General features: G+C 39.1%; 1 protein-coding gene across 3 annotated transcripts in view; it reads right to left on the bottom strand.

The window, feature by feature from the left end:
* The window catches only part of DMD (dystrophin), a 1,045,484-nt gene that overhangs the window by 922,518 nt on the left and 105,908 nt on the right, over window positions 1-17,058 (bottom strand). The window contains exon 1 of one of the 3 annotated variants that reach the window (XM_068179795.1): window positions 5,016-5,648. The exons of the other annotated variants lie outside the window; for them this stretch is intronic. Within the exon in view, the coding sequence (XP_068035896.1) occupies window positions 5,016-5,034 (19 nt within the window). The 5' untranslated portion in view covers window positions 5,035-5,648. Of the gene's footprint in view, window positions 1-5,015; window positions 5,649-17,058 lie in introns of those variants that run through there. 3 annotated transcript variants of the gene reach the window in all.

The following is a 17,058-nucleotide window of genomic DNA, read 5'->3' as shown; positions in this document are numbered from 1 at the left end:
TGAAGTAGAAGAAATCTTCCATCAGCCATGGCTCTTAGCACTAAAAAAAAAAGCCCCATCTCAAGCCCATGACACTAATATAGCACAGTTATGTAAAGTCTACAACCAGAATGTTTTAAGGAGAAGAAAGTATTTACTTAAGGGCATACATGACAAAGGTTAGCAAAAGGTAATGATAAAATTGAAAAAAACAAGCTTCATAAAAATTATCTTGTTAAGCAAATAAATTAATCTTAATAGCAAATAAAATATTGAGCTAGTCAGCAGCAGATTCACAACCAAGTTGTCTTGTTACCACCTAGTAAGTGATACACTCATTTCGCCTATTATAGTCAAGCTTTCATAGTCCATTGTATCCTTGTCAGTTTACCTGAAGCAGGATTTTGAGACGCTACTCTTTTTCAAATTGTATATTGTATTATTCATAATGTTTTCACTCCCTACTAGCACTTAGGGAGCTTGATGTCTCCTGATCCACACAGCACAAAACAAGCAAAAAGAATAGCCTCTGCCTCAAGTGTTTATATTTTAAATACTGCACAAACCAGAACTTGTGCCTTTATTTACTACAATGGTATAAAACTGGTATCATTGAGGGTAAATTGACTGAATATAGTTATCTCTGTCAAAAAAGTTAGAGAAACTATTGATTTAGTCTTGAGGTTTCCTGTCCTTTCTCTGCTTTCTATAACATGGAGAAGATTGAATAAAATCAAACTCCAGTTATTTATTTTGATAATTTTATTGCACATTTGCCTCAAGAATCTCGCTTACTCCCCCTTATCCCATAACTTCCTCTGAAAAAGGCAGACAATACTTCACTGACTCTGTTAGGCTGGTTAATTTTAATCTGCACAAAATAAAAGATTGCAGAAAGTGCCTTTATTTCCCTTGACTAAGACTAAGTCATTATCCATTATCAGCATCACTCTATATTCCCCTTAATATGCCCATAAAAGGAAACCTCTTTTTTAAAATGGAAGTGAATTTCTTAAATATGTTTCTGTGTGTATAAAAAACTTCAAGAGGAAGAAAAGAAAACAAGTGCTGAAGTATATCCTTGACTTTCTCTTACTTTTCAATTATAAAATTTTGACCTTTTCATCACAATCTTGAATAATATAGCTCAGCAGTGATAAAATAGCCTTTCACCCAAGCTCTGCACTGACTGTGCTTGTCTTTATGACATGATGCTTTCTAACAATGCCATATAATCTTTTAAATTTTTCTTCTTGGAATGGACATACTACTCTCTACATAAGGTTTAAACTTCAAAACACACAGTATTTTCTCCTGAAACTCTGCTTGCATCTCACATTGCTATATTTAACTATTAAAGCAGAGTAAAACACATCTTGGAATGCTTAGAGCAAATTCCCTTTCATTTGGTAGGAATAGTTATTCCTGTGATGAGTATTCAAAGGGATACTCTCCATCTGCCACAAAATAAGTGGTTATTGACCACATCAAGTACCTTAAAATTCAGGGCTGAGTTGAGAGCAAATCTGAACAGTGCATTTGAGAATTATATATTCATGATAATTTAAAGACTAATTGCTTAAGATTGGCTTAATAAAACTAAAGTCATGTAGATTTTTTTTTGTCCTTTTAAATTACCTCTCAAGGCTATCTAGATTTAAGACTTACTGTGTTCAAAGTTCCACATCTATATATGTGGGTGCTTAACAGTATAGTTTTACAGAAGAGTGTTGGATATTTTATTAGGAATCTAGTATTGCCCTTAATCCCAATATTTTCCAGTGTGATCACAAGACAACTTCAGGTAGGAAAGACTGGTCCTACAGTCTAACAAGTCCAAAACTAAGAACTTTTTACATAGACAACAGTGGCCAGTGTGCTGTACAAGAGTCAGCTCAGACAACACTTAAAGTAAGTACTTGACTTTCTGCTTGGTGAATTCTTACATGGAAAGGAAAATAGCCCAAAAGATGCTGCTACTCTAAAAAAAAAAAAAAATCCACAAGTCAGGCTGACAAATGGCATAAGAATAGAGCAGCCTGATAAATAGAAAGTAAATAAAAAATACCATTATAAAAGATACAATCCTACAACATATATTCAAATACTTCTAGCTGTTTCATGCAGTTCTGGGTTTCTGTAGATTCTCCTGACTTACCCTTCCATGCACAGAGCACACAATCAGCTTTAGAGAATTCTAATTTAAATGCTCTCTACAAAGTATGTTTCATTTTCCACAGAGTTAAGGAGTTGTATGTGACTATAACTGCTGATTGGTATTTTCTGCAACTACTTACACAAGTGTATTTCAATCAGATGGAATCACCTCAAACTTATTCATACAAATATTCTAGTAAATAGTAAAGGCCTTTCTCACCTTCCCAATTCAATTACTCAAGTTAGGAGGGTAATCTACTAATGCACCTGCAGTTCAGGAAACAGGATATCAATGCTGATTTCTTGTTTGTGCTTGCTGGCTGAAAGAGTTTATTACCCTCTATTGCCTAGATATTTGAGCCTAGTAAGTCTACCCAGGTAATATCAGCAGACTATTTAGCACAGCAGTAGTTAAGCAAAGCAAATATTCTCCCAAACATATTTCTATATTTCTTTTTTTACTTATTGAGACCTTAGAATCCATTTTGCATTCAAAAATCAATAAGCAATCATTTTTTTTAAAAACATAGTCTTTATACATTCATTGTTAAAAAGGAACCAAGAGCCCAGTCAAAGTTCATCCAACTACATGGAAAAATTCTCTTATTTTTTAATATCCAGTTTCCCTTTTGGATGTTTATAACTGGTTGCATACCCAGAGTTCTAAAAGGAGAACAAACAACTGTCAACCCAGTTAATGGCAGCTATGAAAATATTCACATGGGAAAAATACTTCCCATGCAGCCAAAAAAGAAAAGTAAAAACCAATCCATAACTTCTTAAGCCATTAATCTCACTGTTTTTGAATAAATAGTGCATGGTTTTCTGTTGCTTTTGCTGAGATGCCAGGCAGCCGCATTACCTTTGATCTATTTCTGTTCAAGTTACATAGAGAAGTGTCTGAAACAATGATAATGTGCACTGTTGATCCAGGAACAGTAGTAGATTACCTAGCAAGATCTATCTTATTGGCTAAAAATAGAGGTTGTGCAGACAAGATGTTCTGAAAAGTAGCACAGAGCATGGGATGCTCTCACTGTTAAAAGCTGAATGATTTTTATGGTATTTATGAGCCCCGATTCAATTTGCTGTTTGCTCATTTGATATATCACTCCTCACAAAGTAAGAGCTATATGGAAGAACAATAAACATGTTATTTCATGCTGCAAAACAGCCAGATTTTGGTTTTAAATAGGAGTACTCTCATGCACAGAAAATATTTGTTCTTTTATGATCTATATTTTAAAGCTCTTAAGAGGTTACAGTCAAATCTTAGTATAAAGGTAAAAGGGACACACTCACCTACCCAAATGAGATTGTTTTCCTACTCAGATTTCTCTAATGTATCATGATCAATGAACAAGAAGATCAACTTAATTGTCCTAACTGCATATTTTATGAACTGTGACAAGTTTGTTATAACTCATTTGCTTTAAACTTTTCTTCTGAGATTGTGAAAGTACCAAGAGATAAACTCAGCAATGTCAACAAGCTCAGTGGCATAGTTCAAGCTGTGAAGGTTCAATAAATAGGTCTGTAAACATTGCAAATCAACAAAGCTTTTGATGAAATGTCAAGCAAGGCAGAGCTTAGCTATATTCAGCTCAGCTTGAACTCATAAACCATTAACTGGCCTCTGTAGTTTCCACAGAAATGTGTGTTATGAATAAAGCACAAATGTTGAAATAGACATAGAAACAAAACTTTTTTTTTTCTTTAAGAGACAAGATTAGTTAAAGCTATTTAATAACAGAAAGGGGTATTTTCATCACCCCAGTGAAGACAGATTTATAAAAACAGACAATATGCAAATGATACACATTCTTATAATGGAGCAACTATTATTTTGTGCCTTCAAGTTAGGAAAGGCTACAAAACATAGAAATAGAAAACAAAACTAATTTTGAAATACCCTGAAGATAGTTCAACTTTGAACCATTGCAAAAATCTGGTTTTTCCTGCATGAGACATAGAATATTGTTTGCTTCAGAGAAAATACATATTTTCCCTTCATTTTTAGGAGGAAGAATAGAATACAACTTGTTACAATGCATCAAGGTACCTATTTATAACAGAAAACCCTATTATTTTTTTCACTCAAGTGGAGCATTATGTTACATATATACAGCCAAATATTCTCTCAAAATCTATTTCCAAAAGTCTTGAAAGTTATGAAGTTACTTTATCTACTTTTCAGTAGCAATCCTCTGTAGACATGTCCATGCAATTATCCTAGACTGTATGCAAGGTTGTTTCTGCCCGATGGCCCAGTTTCCAAGCTATTTCTATATCATCATTTGAGTAATTCATTTGACCATGTCCAAATTTGTATGCAGTAAGCTTTGCATCTTTCTACTGTCTTTAAAATGTTACGGTCATTTAGCAAAACAAATCCTCTTCGATCAGCTAACATCTATTACCCACAACTGTGCCAACCCTCTTGTATTGTCATTGAACACATCGCACTTTTCCCTCCCATTGGCGGGGAAAAAAAATAAATCTGTTTATAAAAAAATAAACCTAATCAGAGACTTATTACATACAAAAGTTTGTTTGTTTCCCTTTCTTTATGAACACCCTGTTGATACTCTCCACCCAGGTTTGGACCAGATTTTAAGATAAAAGTTATGCAAGGCACGGCTGTGTGGCAGAAGGGAGCGATGCTCCGGCGGGTCGGGGTCGGGGTCGGGGTCAATCGCCTCCCACGAGCCCCATTTGCCCTTCGGAGCTCTGGCAGAGGAACTTGCCCAAACCCCCGGCACAGCAGCCCCTGAAGCCGGGAGGCAGCCGACTGACCTAAATGCCGTCCTTAGGGTTGCGTTCCTGCTGCTCTTCACTCTTTTGAATATTCCTTGCGTTCATTTACAGCCGGTACTCACCCGAGGCATCCCCAGGCATTGCCGGCACTGCGGTGTCTTGCTACCTTCGTGGGGAAGCGGTCAGTGGATTTCCCCGTGGGCACTTCTCTCTAACACATTCTCCAAAGTAGGAGAAACCTGGAGGGAGACTCATTGCCAGGTGCAGGTAAGGCACGCCTGCAATCACCCTCCAGTTTCACAGGCACACAAAGAGCACCCCCTCCTCAGAAGTCGACGGGAGAATTACAGCCAATTTTGCTTTCTTCAACAGCAGCGAGGTACTCTCGCAAGGTACACAGCCAGCGTGCGCTGCGCTCCCTCCCTCCTCGCTGAAATGGTTTCTCCCTCCACAGGCTCAATCTACCTGATTATGTTCTCTCCTAATCAGTAATCTTAGTTTCCCCAGCAGTAGCGGCCCTCCTCGTTTACCCAGGATTTCTGGAGGGCGAGCTGCAGAAGCAGGGCAGCAGCACTCCGGGGACACAGGGCAAGGTAGCAACATTTTGGAAGCACTTGTGTTTCTGTCTGCTTTTTGTTTGAACACTGGAGTTCAGCCTTCGCCTGTCTGAGAGAGAGATTATGCTTCCTGCTTTACAATCCTATTCAAATAAGCTTAAAGTCCCTAAGAAAAAAAAAAGGCTACCTACTTCATCAAGCAGGAACTACTTTTCAATGCAGTCTTTTTTATTTTTGTGTGTGTGTGTCCTTTCCCTAAAACCAGCTTGTATCTATTTCAAATGTAACAGTATATATGCATCTGCAGTACATTCACCCCTAGTTCCAGTCAGTAAATAAAGTAGAAAAGGTACAATTTCCTTCCCCTCCTGTTTCTTCTTTTGTAAACTAAAAGACAGGAAGGATAACACATACTACCACAACCAACTTCAACATAACCACCTGTCTTTCAAAAAGCATGCTTGCTGAAAGCCTGAAAGGGTCCTTTGGGTTTTGTTTGTTTGTTGATTTTATTTTTTTTTATTATTTTAATAAGTAGGGGGGATGGTACAAACAAAGAATCTTCCTCTTTTTGTCCTGATTATTCCAGTTAACCTGATTATTACATTATTAACTGTTATTCTCCTGTAAATCTCTTCTAATCCCAGTTTAGAGACTATATCAGAATTAATTAAAAACTTCCTTTAGTGGTTAACAGGATAGTCTAAAAACATTTGTGGAGAGAAAGCAATGGGCAAAGCATGGATCAAGGGACAATTTACAGCAGAATTTTAAGCAGGCTGCAGAGCACAGTTAGGCTGTGGTCTGTCAGACACAGCCACATGAAACCATGACAGCAAAGAGGCAGGAGACACGAAGACAGGAAATGCATAGGACCATGCCATTCCAGGACAGTGGCACATATTTAAACATTGTGAATATCCCTAAAGTCTGGTGATTTAATAGCTAAGCAAAAGTGTCTTTTCTAGGCAGTGTAAATAGACACACCTTGGAATCTGTATTCAAAAAAATAATATGAATTTGTATTCCTCTGACATCAGACCCAATTTAAAACAAATTATCACAAACTATACAGCAGTCTCCTAACAAAAGCTAAAGCTTTGTATTTGTCATCCAAAGAAACAGCATCTCTTCATTCACTGTAACAATCCATTCAAGTGAAACTTAAGGTCATTTCACGTCCTATTCAGGGTTGAATGCTGAATCAAGACTTACCATCTTCTATGACAACAGTCTAGAAGGTTACTTGAAAGTAATTTTCAGTTAAACTTGTTAGATTAAGCCTCTAGAACTACTGAGGCAGTTATGGGAGGACAACAGCTAAATCATTTTAATTGAATGCACAAGATAATAGAGCATCTAGGCATGTTCTCCTTGCCATTTACAGCATGGGGAATGCCTCAATGCCTACAGCAGAGCTGAGCACACCTCACACCAGCATATGGAGTTGCCACACTTCTGGAAGCTTCAGAAATGCTATTTCAAGCCTCCTTTATGATCAAAACAGGTCACATGTTTTCTTTCTCTTTCTCCTGTTATTCAAACAAAATTCAGCAGAAACTGTGCATGACTGAACATGTATATGACAGCAAGCACTAGCATAACACAGTAAAGTTAATAAGGAATTAGAAATAGGGTTGCTATAAACATCTCCACAATATAGCTATTTACTCATTGTAACTCTGATAACAGGGAAACCTCTGTTGCAACCATGTCTTGGAGAAACAGGTAGGCTAGAAAGACAGGACCACAATGTCTGTTCCCAAGACCTTAAAAATCTTGACAAATGTGACATATGCATGAAAAGCAATCGAGAAATAAAAGACAGTAAAACACCAGCAAACACACTCAGTTACATAAATTAATAAGCAACAACAAAATAACGGAAAGAGAGCACAGAGGACTTTAGCATGAGCCAGAAAATATTGCTTTATTTCCTAATTGTATTCCATCCCTCTGCATTAGGGCAGGCGTGCACTGCAAAGGACAGTTGCCTCCATCTCTCCTCTGTGCGTTTGCCCCACAGCCACGTAAGGACAGGCCTCGGGGAGCAAAGACCTTGTCAAAATACCAGTTCAATAGAAGCAGCTATTTTTCATCTTTTATGTTTGTTTGCCATTTATCAAAATCATTTCTGTTCCTTTTTTCCTAAGCTCCACAGGAGGGATATTATTAGGTCATATGAGCAAAAATACCTCTAAATGTCCAAACACCACTGCTTAGATACCCTTAAACCTAGACAAAATTATTGCTATTCAAAACTTAAGTGCTTTCTGTGAAAGGAGGTAATTTATTTTTAAGGATTGCTTATAGATTGTAACTCTGTGTGGACTAATGGCAAGAAAGTCCACATCTTTCTTTTTAATCTCACCCAAAAGGAGTATAAAAATACTCTGTCACACACAACCCTTCATGTCACATGTGAAATGTTCCTCATCTGGTGAGACAAGTCTAAAATCATACCCCACAACTTAGCTTCAGACTCTTCCCTGATATAGGACTCCTGGAATCACAGAATGTTCTGAGTTACAAGAGACCCACAAGATTAATTGATTCCAAATCCTGGCCCAGCACGGGCAAGCCCCAAGAATTACACCATGTGCCTGAGATCATTGAGCTGTCAGGTTTTGTGCTATGACCACTGTCCTGGGGAGCCTGTTCCAGTGCCCAGCCACCCTCTGGGGGAAGAACTTTTTCCTGATACCCAACCTAAACCTCCCCTGACACAACTCCAGGCCATTCCCGGGGGTCCTGTCACTGGTCACAGAGCAGAGATCAGTGCCTGCCCCTCCTCTTCCCCCCTTCATGAGGAAGCCGTAACTGCAGGGAGGTCTCCCCTCAGTCTCCTCCAGGCTGAATAGACCAGGTGTCCCCAGCCCCTCCTCATACAGCTTCCCCTCAAGGACCTTCACCATCCTCACTGCCCTCCTTTGGATGTTCTCTGACAGCTGAATGTCTTTTTTATATCATGTCACCCAAAGCTGCCCTCAGCACTGGAGGTGAGGCTGCCCCAGGGCAGAGCAGAGCAGGACAATCCCCTCCCCTGCCCAGCTGGCCATGCTGGGCCTGATGTCCCCAGGACAGGGATGTCCCTCCTGGCTGCCAGGGCCCTGCTGGCTCACATCCAACTTTCCATCAACCAGGACCCCCAGGTCCCTTTCCCTGGCACTGCTTTCCAGCCTCTCATTCCCCAGTCTGTACAGCCAGGGTTGCCCCATCCCAGGTGCAGAGTGCAGCACCTTCCCTTGTTGAATTTCACATGGTTGGTGACTGCCCTGGCCTCTCATTTGTCGAGGTCTCTCTGCAGGGCCTCCCTGCTTTTGAGGGAGTCAACAGCTCCTCCCAGTTTTGTATCTCCTGCAAACTTGCTCTGAAAGTATCCCTTCCAGTTCTGTGTTCAAGGCCTTTATGAAGATGCTGGAAGGGCACAGGACTGAGGATGGAGCCCTGTGGAGCCCCCTTAGTGACAGGTCACTATGGAGAGTCATATCTTAGGGACACCAACTCTCATTTGCCAACACCCATCCACCTCAGGGGATGGAAGAGCTGCCCAGAGCTCTCAAGGACCATCCCTCCTACCCTACCCAAATGCCTTCACCAGCTTCTCACCTTACCCACCACAGTCTCTTCCTTCTTCCCACGTTGCTGAAGCTTCTATATCCACCACTACCAAAAGGGGTTGACATGGGGAAGGAGAGTGTTATATGCAGCAGCTGTGCTATATATCCACTGAAGAACCAGAAGCTGGGAATTCAGCCAATGAAAAGTAAATGCCATGTGGGTGGTTTGATATCAGAGCAGAGACCTTGTTTATCTTTGTCTGCCTAAATAATTTAGAACACAAGAAAGATACTTTCATGTTTTTGAAAGACCAAAAAAACTCCAGTTTATACACAGAGTATAAGTAGTTCTTACAAACTGCTCGTTGAGAAGGAGACTTCTATGAGGAAACCTGCTATGCTTTTCTGCAGCTGAGAGCTGTTACTACTGAATGAGAGATACTACTGAATGCAGAGAGACATTTTCCTCACTGGAATGATATTTGATAATCTGGGATTAGAAAAATAATAGCTAGTGGGAAAAACAAACAAAAAAACCCACCAAAAACCCTCAAACAAAACCAAAAACGCTTTCAGAAAGAATAATTTCATAAAACAAAAGACAAAATCCTCATTTTGCTGAGGTCAAAGGCAAAACTTCACTGGAAATTTATTTTGCTTCAAGATCTAAAGTCAATATCTGCTCTATTTAGTGTCACATTATGGAGGGACATAGCTGTTCATTTGTGCTGGACTCAAGAGGCCTTACTGAACTTTCAGAACATGTCCCTTTATTTTCTTATAACTGTAGACACATAAACCTATCATACAGATATGATCCTATATTTTCTCACAATTTTGTATACTTTAAATATATATATAGATCGTGTGTGTGGGTATACAGAATTTTAATGTATTCTTATATTTCAAGGTTTGGAATGGGTGTGTATATATTTTTGACCCACAAATTTTTCATCAACCTGCTCCCCCACTGTTGTACTTCTGTCTCACCCTTTTTCTTGTCTGTGCTATCAAGTCATAACAGCCTACCAAACAATCACACAGCTTTTAAAAGTGTTTTCTTAGAAGTTAATAACGATATTTTGACTTTTTTTTTCCAAAACTGAAGTTATGAGAGGAGAAAAAGAAGATCATTACAGCTGTATCATACTTGCAGGCCTGAAAAAATCTCAAATGAGGCAAAAATATATATCTCCTTACATCAAGTGGCAGTAATTTTTCCATTTTCAATTCCTTTATACATTCACAGCTTGGACTACCTGATGATACTCTATGTAAGACTAACCCAAATGTGTCTATTCAGTCTAATGTCTTGTTTGAGATAGTAAAGGACTGCCTCATTAGGTAAGGAAATCAAAGGTGTAAGTTTTGCCACACAGTTTTAATAAAGCATAAAATGACAGCCTATCTGGTAGAAAGGCTTTTATCCATCCTGAGTTGGATGATGACAGTGTTATGTGTCAGTGAGCCATTACTGTGCTGCCCACTGCAATCTGAAAAGTAATGTACAGATTCATGAGAAATGCATCTGAATCAGGGATGTTTCCCCAAGTAATATACCTAAAATTTAAGGTACAATAAAGATGTGTTAGATGCTAATTCCTTCCAAAATTATTTCACCATTATAATTACATGCACTCTGACTCAGTTTCTCAGAATTATTCAAGGACTGCTGTTACTGTAGCAGTATGATGACTACTTGCTTGAATGGTGAATGGAGGTAAAAACCAGTTTCTGCCCTGGAAGACTATATATACAGAATTTAAACTGCACACATAGGCACTGAAGGATATTATCAGATATAGCATAACGTACTGAAGCTTGTCCAATTACATTATTAAATCCTTATCTTCATGCAAACCCTCTCTCAAAGACCAATCAGACTTCCCAGGGTACTGAACTACCAAAGAAGTCAACTTTATCTACAGAAAACTGTCAGAAAATCTTGAGATCCAAATGCTGTTTGCTGGATGTAATGATTTCTGATAATTTTATAAACTGCAGTTTCACTGAGATTTGTAATCACAATTTTCTGGAAAATTATGTTTCTTTGGAGTTTGGATAATGTCATAATTAAGCAAACTATACAGCAAGAATTACACAAAATATCCCAGCTCCTGTTTTCTCTTGTGAGGCTTTTCTGTTGCCATGTCTGGCAGAGATCCCAAGACTTCTGCAGGGCAGTCCCTATTGTCACTCTCTTCTCCTGCACCTCATTTCCTACCTTAACTTTGGATCCAGTTACATTTATTTTTCTCTCTCAGCACTGCAGGGAAGCACCTGGGGCAGCTTCCAAGCTAAGCCAACACCTCGGCATCTGCACACCTCGAGGGATCTGCGTCGCTCCGTCCTTCACATGCTGTCCCTCCACTGCTTTCCACTGTCCAGTGTCTTGTGGCAGCAATCAGGAACAGGGTTTCTGAGCACTCTCAGACTATGTCAGGGCCTGTTTTCAACTAAATGCCTCTGGCAAGGTAAGTGTTAAGCCAGATGAAGATGGGCCTGTGCTGCACACATCCTTGGGAAGCCTTGATGTCTGGGCCTCCTTTTCCAGAACTCCCCACATCTCTCCGGAAAGAGAAGCAAGCTGTAAATCCAGTACAACTGAATCAAGAAAAGCACATTATTTTCCCCTTAAAATTCAGCATATAACTTTTCTTTCCCTGTATGTCTTTGGAAATACAGAGCCCTTAATTTCCTTCATGTTTTCTGGTCTTTTTTTCTTCCCCTAGTCTTCTGACTGTATTCATTTGCCTAAACATCCTGTTTATTTTATATTCTCATTCTATGGTGTCCTTTTACCTTAATAAAAATGATCATGTCTACAAGACAATTAGAGCTAACATTTATATTTAGATTTTAGTAAGGCGTATTTGGTCAAACTTACATCTTAAAGAAAGGAAAAGATACTACTGTAACAGAAACTAACATTTGCATCCCAGAAATGCGTGTTTGCTTCGGTATATATTCGTGTTTTCTTTGACTAGTGCCATGACTGGTCCCACAACTGTGCCAAAAGTGTAAAAAAGAAAAATGAAACCATAACCAAAACATAAAAACCAAAACCAAAATAAAACAAAAAATATCCCCAAAACCAAAATTACAGACACACAAAAAGTAGTGAGTAGGACATCTCCAGCAGCACATTACTGACCTATTCTGGAGCACTCTTTTGGTACTAAATCACAGTTTGTCTTGACCATTTTTCCCCTGTTGTCTCTCTCAGGTATGAGGATTGCTCACCTTGTGAAATCCTATATGGTCACATTTGCAGCAATAGTTCTAGTCTGCAGTAAACCAAAATCATCTTAACATACATCTCACTGATAAGGCCTAATTCAATTAAACTGATCATTAAGATCAGTGTAAATTGAATTGCTCTCTTGGACTTGCTGATAGTTGCTTGACAGACCAATAAATATGGGGTTTCCAAACAGAGTGAGTTATGGTGCTCAATACTGTCCCTACTTACTGCTCCCCTCCCTTACTCTCAACCTCCAAAATGTCACAGGAATTACACAATAATTTGCCCTAGAATACTTGTCAGAGATCTGTTGTTTTGATCTCAATTAATTAAACATTCCTGAGTCTGGATGCAGAAAGAAAGTAGCAAATGTTTAGAATGATAACACAAACTGACATAACATCCAAGGCATGGACTGAAAAATACACGAAACATTCATTACTTCTGTTGCAATTACATGAAAAGTAATGCAGACACTGGACCTGAATCCACGCTCAGAAGAGTTCATGAAAGAACACAACCAGAAGGTCATCTGCATTATGAAGGGTTTTTTTTCTTCTTGCTTTTGTTTTTGTGATTTTCGTTTGTTTTTTTTGGTGGTTTTTTTTTTTTTTTTTTTTTTTTTTGGTTTTTTTGGTTTTTTTCTGTCCAAAGGATAGGAGTGGCTATTTTTATACTGCAGAAGCTGCAACTTCAATACTGTGCTCACTTTTGGGCCTCTCCCTACAAGAAAGACATTGAGGCACTGCAGCCTGTCCAGAGAATGGCAAATGAATTGGGCAAGGATCTGAAGCACACGTCTGATAAAGAGCAACTGAGGTTGTTTAGCTTGGAGGAAAGGAGGCTTTGGGGTAGTAGTGAAGTAGGACTGGTCTTTTCTCTCAGGCAACAAGAAACAGGACAAGAAGAAACAGCCTCAATCTATGCCAGGGAGGATTTAGATTGGATGTTAGGAAAAATTTCTTCACAGAAAGGTTTTTAAAGCATTGGATTTGACTGCCCAGGGGAGTGATAGAGTCACCATCCATGGAACCTTCAAAAAATGTGTGGATATGGCACTTACAGACATGGTTTAACGGTAATCGTGGTGGTGGTCCTAGTTTGAGGATTGAGTTTGGACTTGGTAATCTTGAAGATCTTTTCCAGCCTTAACCATTCTATGATTCTAGGAATGATTACTTCCAATTAGTTGAATGCTAGTTATCTTTAAAAATAAATTAAATCCATGGAATTATGCATATAGTAATGAATTCTATCATTTTCACAGTCATTGAGACTTTGATCCTGTGCTGTGACTCCTCTGGTTTAGCTGGACCTCCTCAATGGCATAAGACAAAGCTGGAAACATGTTTTGTTTTGACCATTTTTGATTGCTTGCTATTTTATCCAGGCTAAGATGGAGTTACCAAGAAATTACTGTCTGAAAAGATCCATGTTGAAATAACTCAGTAATAAAGGGCAGCCAACAATACAGCAAAAGAAAGTACATGATAGCAAGAGGAAGCTGGACTTGTTCAGAGTAACTATACATTTTTAAGTGTGAATAATTCCAAAGAAATATTTTTGTTTCTGATGTTCTCCCCAGATCTTTAAGTCATGATCCAACTGATTCCTGAAAGATAAGTTGTAACTCAAAGCTATGTGTGTGGTACCAGAGCTAAAGGAAGTGTTAGAGAAAAGTCGGTCTAATCTTCCTTTGAACCCTAAGGAATCAGCTCCATTGCAGTTTTCACTTGACCTTGGCTCTTGTCTTTACTCCTCTTCATATTCAATGAATTAACAGAATAGTCGTTATATAATTTCTAAATAGCCTAAAATAGATAGAGGTCCATTTAATCTCCATTTAATCTAAGTTGAATTTTACTCTAATTAACTGTCTCACTTTTTTTGACACAGATCTAGACTGAGAAGTAGCATTTTGGTGTTGATCAACTGGAGTAAGCACATTTGAAAACAGACAGCCAAACATCATGAGCCTAAAACATTGTTATGAGACATTCTTTTTTTTATGGAGGTTTTCTGACAATATTGTAATTGTCAAATATATCTACTCTTGGAAGTATCTTTATTAATCTTCTATGAAATGTGGTAATGTCTCACCAAATGTGACTTCTGAGATAACTTGTGCACATACAGTACAATTAAGATACAGCAAAATAAACAACTAACAGAAGGAGCTTCAGTTTCATAGCCATTTTGAGCTTAAACTAGAATATATGTTCACATAATTGTACTCTTGGGATTTAAGACATGCCTACAGCTGGGGTTTTTTTTAGTGGAGTTTTTTCTTGAAGGTAAGAACTGTTAATACTTGCCTCTCCAGCCCTACGGGCAGTTCTGCAAACCCTTAAGCAAGTAGAAAACAAACAGAGGTAGATACATGACGACTTGATAAATTGTTAATCATACACGAATATTTCAGAACTTCATTTTTTTAGCTTTTTCATTGATCAACAGTAACAAGAATGTCTAAAAGTAAAGAGGGCAATCTTACATTTTATTTTTTAAAAGCAAGGTGAGATTGCAGCTCTGAATGGAAACATAAATCTTCACTAGTAAGTCAAAAGGTGTGAAGAAAGTTTCCAATCACAACTGCTGCAATGTTGACAGAAGCCTTCAACCAGCTCTTTGGGTTCAACTTTCTGCTTGAAAACTGCACTGAGAATTAATAAAAGAGAGCTCTTTCTCTTATCTTCCTTTCCTTCATTCCATTCTTGAGCAGCTCTTTTTTCCCTTGCTGGGAAGGGATGGCATTTGGCTGCTCATGGCTGCCCACTCACCAGGCAGGTGCTGCAGAGAGGGGGAGTGATCTGGGAGCAGGGGGTGAGTCCATGGCCCTCCCAGCTGTGAACCATTCCATGTTTCCCTATTTCATACCCGTGCTCTGCTGGCACAGGCAGTGTAGATGTTGGTGACTTCAGGGGAATGGGGAAATGTTCCAGTTCAGTGGGGACAGGAATTGATCATTACTGCACTCACATGCTCTCACACACTTTTCTGCTTGCCTAAATTATAACAGCATCAGAGCACCCAGGCAAACTAATGAATTGCATAATTGCACAGCTTCCTCTCATTAAAGAAATAGGATTTTTTGGTCCCTCTTACCTATTTCAGTATATCCCCTGCCTTCTGACTTGTACATGAACTGCAGGTTATCACTCTCATCAAAACAAAAGTTATGTACTTGTACTCTGTACACAGCACTTTGCGCTACACTTATATCGAATGGCAAATGGAAGGGAGAATGTCATTTTAACTAGAAACAAACTTCCTCAAAGATCTCTGAGAATACCAAATGATGCCCTTTTAAGTAGATCAATGCTTAGTGTATTGTAACTGTCAAAAATCCCACCCATTTCAAGACAGCTCTTACCGAAATAAATACACCAGGCATTAAAGAACATTAGCATCTAAGAGCTTCTCTTTTCCCAAGAGCTATCAAGTATTGACCAGGGAAGAAAACGACAAAAGAAGGGAAAAAAAAAAAAGGCACTTAGAGCTCACTTTCTTCATCATAACTAAGGCACACGGGTTTCTTAGGTACCTTTGGCAGACTCTGAGCATTAACTGACTTTCGATAACTTGCCTTAAAGAATAAGGCAGGGGGAAAACCTCTTCCTCCCTGTATAACCTGACTGCTTAGTGCTGAAAAGAACAGAGGGGTAGCATTTACATTTTCCTTGGAATTAAACCATTCTCTTCCTAGTTGATTTTTGGAAAACAACAATACATAGAAAAATCAAAACGAAAAGGTTTGGTTAGTTCAAACATAGTTTGCTTTCTCCTCGCAGGTAGAAACAGGATCCCCTTGGCACTTGGAAGCTGTCCTATCTCTCAAGCCTTGTTGAAACAGGTGCACCTTGACGAATTTTGGTGTTGATTTTTGTTTTGTTTGGATTTTTTTCCTCACAAACCACTTTTCTTGGGCTAATGTTGCTGTAGTGTCTTTCTTTTTTAAATCAGCAGATCTCAGCATCAATATTTTTTTTTAAACAAAACCGACAGTGTTGTCACTGTGTAGTGCTTGAGGATAGTGACATTAGTCTTGAGTGTTTATGGGTAAGAATCAGGAGAAGGCCACCAAGGCAGATAGCCTGGTGTGTGTCTGTTATAGACCACCCACATGGGATGAATAGGCAGATGAACTATACTATAAGCAGCTGAGAGAAGTCTCAGAATTGCTAACCTTTGTTCTCATGTTATCCATCTGATTAAAATACAGAAATACAGCAGAGAGGAAGCAGTCCAGGAGCTTCCTGGGCTGCATGGAAGAGAATTTCCAGCCAGTGAGGGAGTCAGCTAGGGAAGATGCTCCACTGGACATGTTATTTGGGAACAGAGAGGGATGGTGTGGTAGTTGTTTTGGAAACAGCAAACAGGAAATTTTAGCCAGCAGAACTGATACCTTAGAGAGCAGATTTAAGTTCAGGAGCCTGGTTGACAGAGTGCCTTGGGAGGAAGTCCTGAAGGGTGAGGCAATCCTGGAAGGACTGAGGAATGGAGTCACCTCAGAGTCATGGACGGACACCCGTGGTCTCCCTTGAGTCTCCTCTAGCTGAAAACCCCCAATTTCCTGAGCTGCTCCTCAGGTGACTGACTGTCTAGACCTTTCACCAGCTTCATTGCCATTCTCTGGACATGATCCAGCAACACAATGTCTTTCTTTAAGTGAGAGGCCCATAATAAAAACATCTCTGTATTATCAGCTCTGTTTTCAGTACAAATGCCAACCACAGCCGTATACGAGCCACTGTGATGAAAATTTACTTTACCCCAGCCAAAGCCAGAACAGGGTGTTTTCCAG

Source organism: Anomalospiza imberbis, chromosome 2, assembly GCF_031753505.1.
Source record: "Anomalospiza imberbis isolate Cuckoo-Finch-1a 21T00152 chromosome 2, ASM3175350v1, whole genome shotgun sequence".
Taxonomy (NCBI): Eukaryota; Metazoa; Chordata; class Aves; order Passeriformes; family Viduidae; genus Anomalospiza; species Anomalospiza imberbis.
Note: the sequence above shows the minus strand (reverse complement) of the source record. Positions and strands in the feature narration are given on the sequence as shown.